The 8,042-nt window shown below is 31.3% G+C and overlaps 1 protein-coding gene across 2 annotated transcripts; it reads left to right on the top strand.

Moving 5' to 3' along the window:
- The first annotated feature begins 494 nt into the window (after positions 1 to 494).
- On the top strand, positions 495 to 2,949 carry LOC131601436 (uncharacterized). Of its 2 annotated transcripts, XR_009283660.1 has the most exons (5): positions 495 to 564; positions 1,188 to 1,747; positions 1,840 to 2,044; positions 2,364 to 2,541; positions 2,633 to 2,949. XR_009283660.1 is itself a non-coding variant. In XM_058873250.1 (4 exons), exons 2-4 carry the CDS (start codon positions 1,411 to 1,413, stop codon positions 2,365 to 2,367), a joined length of 546 nt encoding a protein of 181 aa, XP_058729233.1. In that variant the 5' UTR covers positions 495 to 564; positions 1,188 to 1,410; the 3' UTR covers positions 2,368 to 2,609. The 2 variants fall into 2 exon arrangements, 1 of the variants encoding a protein (XP_058729233.1); XM_058873250.1 differs by lacking the exon at positions 2,633 to 2,949 and having other exon boundaries at positions 2,364 to 2,609.
- Positions 2,950 to 8,042: the final 5,093 nt, after the last annotated feature.

Here is an 8,042-nt window from a genome sequence, read left to right as displayed (position 1 = left end):
AGTTAACTTCAGTTTTATATGACTTTTTTATATGACTTTTTCACTTTTAGCTATCATTTTTATATTATTACCATAACACTATCCTGATATTTCTTGGTTGAGATGATATATTCTCTTACATGATATGACTTTTTTTGAAGGTCTCCTTTGTATATTATTATCAGTGTTGTAAAAACCGGACCGGACCGGCCGGTTGTACCGATTGGACCAGGAACCGGCCAGGTTCGTTTGTCAGATCGCCCATGTCGTTGAACCGGAGGAAATCAGTGTGAAACGGCGCGAACCGGTGTGAATCGGGAAAACCAGTGGTTTTCGTGAACTGGTGGTTCTTTTTTTTAACTCAAAATGACGTCGTTTTGAGTTTTTTAAATTTTTAAAAAAACATATTACACGTTTTCATCTAAGCCCCACACACACCCCACCCTATTTTCAACCTGCAACCAAAATAGAAATTAGAAAATATGCTTACGAAGAAGAACAACAACCGCCATTTGCTGCAAATCTCCGCTGTGGTTGTTTCCTTCCCCCTCACCGCGCCTCCATCTTCAATCTCGCCGCACCACCGTATGTTTTTTCATTGTTGATTCTGATATGTGTTAAAAAATTAGGGTTAGTTCAAATTGAAATGGAAATTGTTGAAATTAATATTATTGATTTTGTTGTTGTCTGAGAGTTGATAAAATTATATACTATTTGTGAAATTTATTTATAGTTTGTGTTTTTGTTTATAAAAATGGATGCATCGTGAAATTTATTCATAAAAGTGGATGCATCGTGTTTTTGTTTTACATTTAAAATTAAAATGTGTTTTTGTTTTACATTTAACAATGAAATATTAGAGTTGATGAATCTTTTGGGAAGCTTGTAAATTTGACATTTAACATTGAAACATTTAACATTCTTTAACATTGAATATTGATATATCAATGTGTATGTTATGAAGGAACAGTAGGGAAAATATGAACAGGGGTTTATTTTTAGAGTAAGGAATGATGGGTATGTTATGAAGGAAACTTATGGATGATATGAATAATAGCTTGTACTTCTTGAAGGAAATTTTAGTATATTTATCATTCAGTATATTTATCATTCAATATGGCATACAAGAATATGGAATTTATCAATTAGCTAATAAGTTGAATATATCATTCAGTATATTTTTAGCATATAATAATTAGTGTTTATAGGAATATGGCATCTTCTGAAGCACCATCATCACAACCACCATCACAAGAAGCATCTTCATCTCAAAGTTTAGTTCCAAATAATGTTAGAGGAAAGACTGATATAGCTTGGTCACATTGTATAGAAGTCCTGATGGAAAATCTCTTGTTTGTATGTACTGTCACAAATCTTTTGGTAGAGGTGGAATTCATAGGGTAAAGCAACACTTGGCTGGAATAGTAGGAAATGTTGAAATTTGTAAGAGAGGAGATTGAGAAGAGGTTTAGAAGAAATAAGTTGAAAGTAGAGCCTTATTTGAAGATCTTGGATAACCATTGGGATGCACAACTTCAGAAAAATCTTCATGATGCTGGTTATTGGTTAAATCCATCTTGTAGGTTTGGTCTGGAATATGAAAAAAACAAGTCCACCACCCAAGGCCTTTTGGATGTCATTGAAAAGTACGCTTATGATAGTAAGGACTTGCGATCTAAATTAACTGTTGAGATGACTTCATTCAAAAATTGTGAAGGTAGTTTTGGAAGGACAACGGTAGTAGAAAACCGAGATGAAGTTTTTCCCGGTAAAATTATATGATAAACTTTAAGCATTTTTGTACAATGTCAATATGCATTTTAAAATATTTTCTAATTTTTTTCACATGCATTATTCTAGATCAATGGTGGGATACTTATGGAACCGAAGCGCCAAATTTGCAAAAGCTGGCTATTTGGATTTTGAGTCAAACTTGTAGTGCATCTGGTTGCGAACGAAATTGGAGTGTGTTTGAACACATTCATTCAAAAAAGAGAAATAGGTTGGAGCATCAAAAGCTTAATGATCTCGTTTATGTCTGTTACAATTTACGGCTACAAAATAGGTATTACACTTATTATGCTTTATATACTATTGTTTTGATACTTGATGACATGGATATTGGTTCTATGGTTAAGAATATATGATACGGTTTTATAGTTAATAAATATGTTATTGTTTGGTTTATAAACAAGATTATTTTGTTTTTGTCTTGATGACATAAGAATATTGGTTCTATAGTTAAGAATATATGATTTTGTTTGGTTTATTAAGAATATTTTATGATTTTATATTTAAGAATATGTGATATTTCTTGGTTTGTTAAGAAAGTATATTATTGTTAGATTTGTTAAATTTATTTGGTTCTATGTTTGACATTACAGTTAATGATTTGTAGAACCAAGAAGAAACAAAATTATGATCCTATTAATTTTGAAACACTTGGTGATCATTCTAATTGGGTGTTGGAGGATTCACCACCATTCTTGACCATTGAGGAGGTGGAAGCGCTACGCAAAGATCTTGCTAGTATGACAATCCAACCTATTTCAAATGATATTGGTATGGTATTAATTTTTGTGATTACAATTATGTTATTTTAATTTCTTAAAATATGTCAATTTCTAAACTCTTTAAATTTATGTTGTTATAGATGAATTAAATCTGGATGAGGTTGATGTTGAGGGAGATGCATCATTTAACTCCGGAGAAAACAACCAAAGTAATGATATCATTGATGGGGAAGATGTTGCAAATGCGGTTGATTTTGTCGAAGATGGTTTTGATATTGAAGGAGATTCCAACATTGAGATAATTTTACCTCCTTGGAACTAAATTTAATAGATATTTGAGTGTTTTGGTTCTAAAGTACTTAATTAGTTTATGTTGCAATTAGACTTTGTAATTTGTACTACTTTGTTATCTGTAATACTTATGTTTAAATTTGAACTAAATTTGTGATTTTTAAGTGTTGAGCGAACTATATTTGTGCTTTTAAGAGCCTTAAACTATATGGATTATTAGTATTTTCAGCACCTAATGCACAACTTCTGAATTTGTGATTTTTAAGAGCCTTATTTATAGATTATGTTGTTAATGAATCAGCTTTTAAGTGCTAGTTATAATTTTTTTAGAGATTGAATGATCCGGTTCGACCAATTTTATACCTATATAGTTATTTTAATGACAGGTTTTATCCGGTTTGGTCATGCGGTTCGACCAGTGACCCAGTGGATCGACCGATGAACCAATGACCCAGTATCCTCACCGGTTTGATTTTTAAAACATTGATTATTATTACCTTCAGTTTTTTTACTCAACCTTTTTTGCAATAGAAGCATGTTGTTGTCTTTTACTTTCTCGATAAATTTTTTTTGTGGTTTTGCATACATTGGCCACAGTGGTTTTTCATCAGATTCAAAAAAGATTTTGTTCTCATAAACTAGAGAAAACTTTAAGGCAGATCCCAATTCACACATTTCGACCGTCTACTGCTTATGAAAACCCTCGGTATCTTGAGATCTTAAAAGCACAAGATAACCAAGTGATACAACTTCTTGTGACTCATAATGACGAGCTCTCCTTAAAAAAACCCTTTTAAGATAATATCAAAAGTGGTTCGGGATTTAATTTTTTTGGAGCTTGACCCTACCAGAGAGAATTGGACGCACGACCATAGTAGTGAATTTGCTGTTGTATTTCACTTAGTAAAGTGATTTCAATCCAAATATGTACTTGGGGATATATCTAAAAGGGACATACACATACTCAAACTCCGCACACAATCGAAGAAATTCAAATATCTCAAAACTCCTGCAGGCGAAAAAGTTTATGAGCGGGTACATTTCTATTTTTTCCGTTTTTTTCTCTCAATATTTTTTGTTTTTAAATGATAATCTTGGTGGTGTTAATTATGCAGATACTTGACCTTGCCGACTTGGCAAAAGAGGAAGTACATGCTATTTACAGAAAGATGCAAGCTTATTGAAAAAGAAAATTTAAATATAATATAATCAAATTGTTAAGTCTAATTTGTTTTGTTTTTGTAAATAACAGCATTTATATGGAATAAGCTTGTATTGGAATTTGATGGAGCTTTCCAAGGGACAACTAGGTCATGATGCTCAAAGAATACTCAAATTTCGTTGGGAGAATTTGGATGTGACTGAAGGTACATATACACTTATCTGATCACTAAGCTTGTGAATTTGAATGTTTATCTTTGATTTGTTTGAGGCAATAATATGATGTTTTTTGTTCATTTTAAATTATATGCCTAGGTTTGCTTGTGATCTAAGGACCATTCTAAATCTATGTTTGAAATTGAGATAAAAGAAAGACTTGGAGAAATAAATAGTAAGAAGCATTTAATTTGAAAAAAGGATAATTTTATGAAGCATCAAAGAAAAAACAATTACAAAGTGTTAAGTTGGTACAATATTGCTTGTTAAAGAAGTTGTTACTACAAGTCATCACAATGTAAGTTATATAGTCAAAACTAAATGGAAAAAAATGAGTTGAACTTTTTGAACACTATCCTGTAAGAGAACATATCATATAAAATGAACAAAAAACAACATATTATTGCCTTCTCATAACACTATTTTGATATGCCTTGGTTTACTTGGTTGAGATGATATGTTCCCTTACATGATATGACTTTTTTGAATTTTAGCTCTCATTTTTATATTATTATTACCATAACACTATCATGATATGCCTTGGTTTTCTTGGTTGAGATGATATATTCCCTTACACGATATGACTATTTTGAATTTTAGGTCTCCTTTGTATATTATTATTACCTTCAGCTTTTTTGCTCAACCTTTTTTGCAATAGAAGCATACTGTTGTCTTTTACTTTCTCAATAACAAGGATTTTTTTTTGGTTTTGCAGGTTGTGCACCCAACATACATTAGCCACAGGGGGTTTTCATCAGATTTTAAAAAAAAACTATTCTCATAAATTTAGAGAATACTTTAAGGCATATCCCAATTCACACATTTCGAACGTCTGCTGCATATGAAAACCCTCAGTATATGGATATCTTAAAATCAGATGATAGCCAAGTGATATTATTTCCTATGACCCATAATGACGAGATCTCCTTAAAGAACACTTTTAAGATAATCTCAAAAGTAGTCCAGGATTTAATTTTTTTGGAGCTTGACCCTACAAGAGAGAATTGGACCCACTGTCATAGTAGTGAATTTGTTGTTGCATTTCACTTAGCAAAGTGTTTTCAATTCAAATATGTACTCAGGGATATATCTAAAAGGGACATAGACATACTCAAACTCCGGACACAATTACCGAAGAAACTCCAATCTCTCAAAACTCCAGAAGGCGAAAACGTTTATGAGCGGGTACATTTCTACTTTTTTTCCGTTTTTTTCTCAATATTTTTTGTTTGTAAATGACAATCCTGGTGGTGTTAAATATGTAGATACTAGACCTTGCCAACTTGGCAAAAGAGAAAGTACATACTATTTACAAAAACATGCAAGCTTATTGAAAAAGAAAATTTAAATATAATAGAACCAAATGGTTAGTTTAATTTGTTTTGTATTTGTAAATAACATTTATATGTAATAAGCTTGTATTTCAATTTGATGGAGCTTTCCAAGGGACAACTAGGTCATGATGCTTAATGAATACTCAAATTTCTTTGGGAGAATTTGGATTGGACTGAAGTAGATATACACTTATATGATCCCTAAGCTTGTGAATTTGAATGTTTCTATTTGATTTGTTTGAGGCAAAAATATGAGGTTTTTTTGGTTCATTTTACATGATATGCCTAGGTTTGTTTGTTGTTCGAGGACCCTTCTAAAACTATGTTTGAAATAGAGAGAAAAGAAAGACTTAGAGAAATAAAAACTAAGAAGCACTTGATTTGAAAAAAGGAGAATTTTATCAAGCAATAAAGAAAAAACATTTTCAAAGTGTTAAGTTGTTACATTATTGCTTGTTATACAAGTTATTATTACAAGTCATCACAAGGCAAGTTATATAGTCAAAACTAAATGAAAGAAAAAATGAGTTAACTTTTTTGAACACTGTAAGGGAACATATCATGTAAAATGAACAAAAAAACACCATATTATTGGCTTCTCATAACACTATCCGTATATGCCTTGGTTTGCTTGATTAAGATGATATGTTTTCTTACATGATATGACTTTTTTTGACTTTTAGCTCTCATTTTTATATTATTATTACCATAACACTATACTTATATGCCTTGGTTTGCTTAATAGAAACATGTTGTTGTCTTTTACTTTTTCAATAAAAAGGATTTTTTTTTTTTGGTTTTGCAGGTTGTGCATACATTGGCCACAATGGTTTTTCATCAGATTCAAAAAAATATTTTGATCTCATAAACTAGAGAAAACTTTAAGGCAGATCACAGCTCATACATTTCAACCGTCTATTACATATGAATACCCTCTGTATCTGGAGATCTTAAAAGCACAGTATAGCCAAGTGATACTACTTCTTGTGACTCATAATCACGAGCTCTCCTTGAAAAACACTTTTAAGAAAATCTCAAAAGTGGTTCCGAATTTGATTTTTTTGGAGTTGATAGTACAAGAGAGAATTGGACGCACGATCCTAGTAGTGAATATGCAGATGCATTTCACTTAGCAAAGTTCTTTCAATCCAAATATGTACTCAGGGATGTATGTAAGTGGGACATAGACATACTAAAACTCTACACACCATCACCGAAGAAATTCAAATCTCTCAAAACTCCAGAGGCGAAAAAGCTTATGAGCGGATACATTTCTACTTTTTTCCGTTTTTTTTTTCAAATTACTTTGTTTTTAAATGATAATCTTGGTGGTGTTAATTATGCATATGCTTGACCTTATCGACTTGGCAAAAGAGGAAGTACATATTGTTTACAAAAACATGCAAGCTTATTGAAAAAGAAAATTTAAATATAATAGAACCAAATGGTTAGTCTAATTTGGTTTGTTTTTGTAAATAACAACATTTATATGGAATAAGCTTGTCTTAGAATTTGATATCTCTTTCCAAGGACACTAGGTCATGATGCTCAAAGAATATTCAATTTTCTTTGGGAGAATTTGGATGTGACTGAAGGTACATATACACTTATCTGATCCTTAAACTAGTGAATTTAAATGTTTCTCTTTGATTTTTTTTGTTCACACAATAACTTGTGTTTCAACAATATTATAAATTGTCGTTGTATATTCTTGAGGATATTGACCTGAATATATAAGTAGCTTGATTAAAGCATTGCATGGAATAATCTTGAGGATTAAACACATTGTTGAGATTGTACTAGGTGTGTATTTGTCGTCAGTACAATTGAGTGAGTGTTTACTAAATAATTCTTAGTAAACATGATACAAATTTCACTCATCATGGATTTGATTTTCAATATGAATGGTATTATATTAAATTTAACTTTTGAATTGGAATGTTTCTCTTTGATTTGTTTGTTCACAAAATAACTCGTGTTTCAACAAGATTATATATTATTGTTGTATACTCTTGAGGATATTGACCAGAATATATAAAATTGCTTGATTAAAGCATTGCATGGAATAATCTTGAGGATTAAACACATTGTTGAGATTGTACTAGGTGTGTATTTTTCGTGAGTATAATAGAGTACTCTGCCTATAATAAGGTGTGCAAGAGGGCTGTAAGATTTCACTTTGTGAATAAGTGATGAATCAACCTAACTGTTTAGTTATGAATTTATAGTTGTGTCCTCCTCACAAGGATATAGATACTTTTGCATATATATTAGGCCTTATGAACCATACATTGATTAGGTAGTGGAGGATATGGATAAGTCATCCCCTAAATGTAGAGATGTGGTTAACTCCTTAGATAGAATGGCGTCTTTTTGATTATGGAGCTTTCCAAGGGACAACTAGGTCATGATACTCAAAGAATACTCAAATTTCTTTGGGAGAATTTGGATGTGATTGAAGGTACATATACACTTGTATGATCCCTAAGCCTATGAATTTTAATGTTTCTCTTTGATTTGTTTGAGGAAATAATATGGTGTTGTTTTG

The sequence above is a fragment of the Vicia villosa genome, linkage group LG1 (genome assembly GCF_029867415.1).
Source record: "Vicia villosa cultivar HV-30 ecotype Madison, WI linkage group LG1, Vvil1.0, whole genome shotgun sequence".
Lineage (NCBI taxonomy): Eukaryota > Viridiplantae > Streptophyta > Magnoliopsida > Fabales > Fabaceae > Vicia > Vicia villosa.
The sequence above is the reverse complement of the archived record's forward strand: the minus strand, read 5'-3'. Positions and strand labels throughout refer to the sequence as shown.

Bases quoted from the DNA above. Each gene is read 5' to 3' on its own strand.
- LOC131601436 (XM_058873250.1), top strand. From the start codon at position 1,411: ATGTTGAAATTTGTAAGAGAGGAGATTGAGAAGAGGTTTAGAAGAAAT. The intron at 1,748-1,839 runs GTAAAATTATAT...GCATTATTCTAG, and splicing joins CCGAGATGAAGTTTTTCCCG to ATCAATGGTGGGATACTTAT.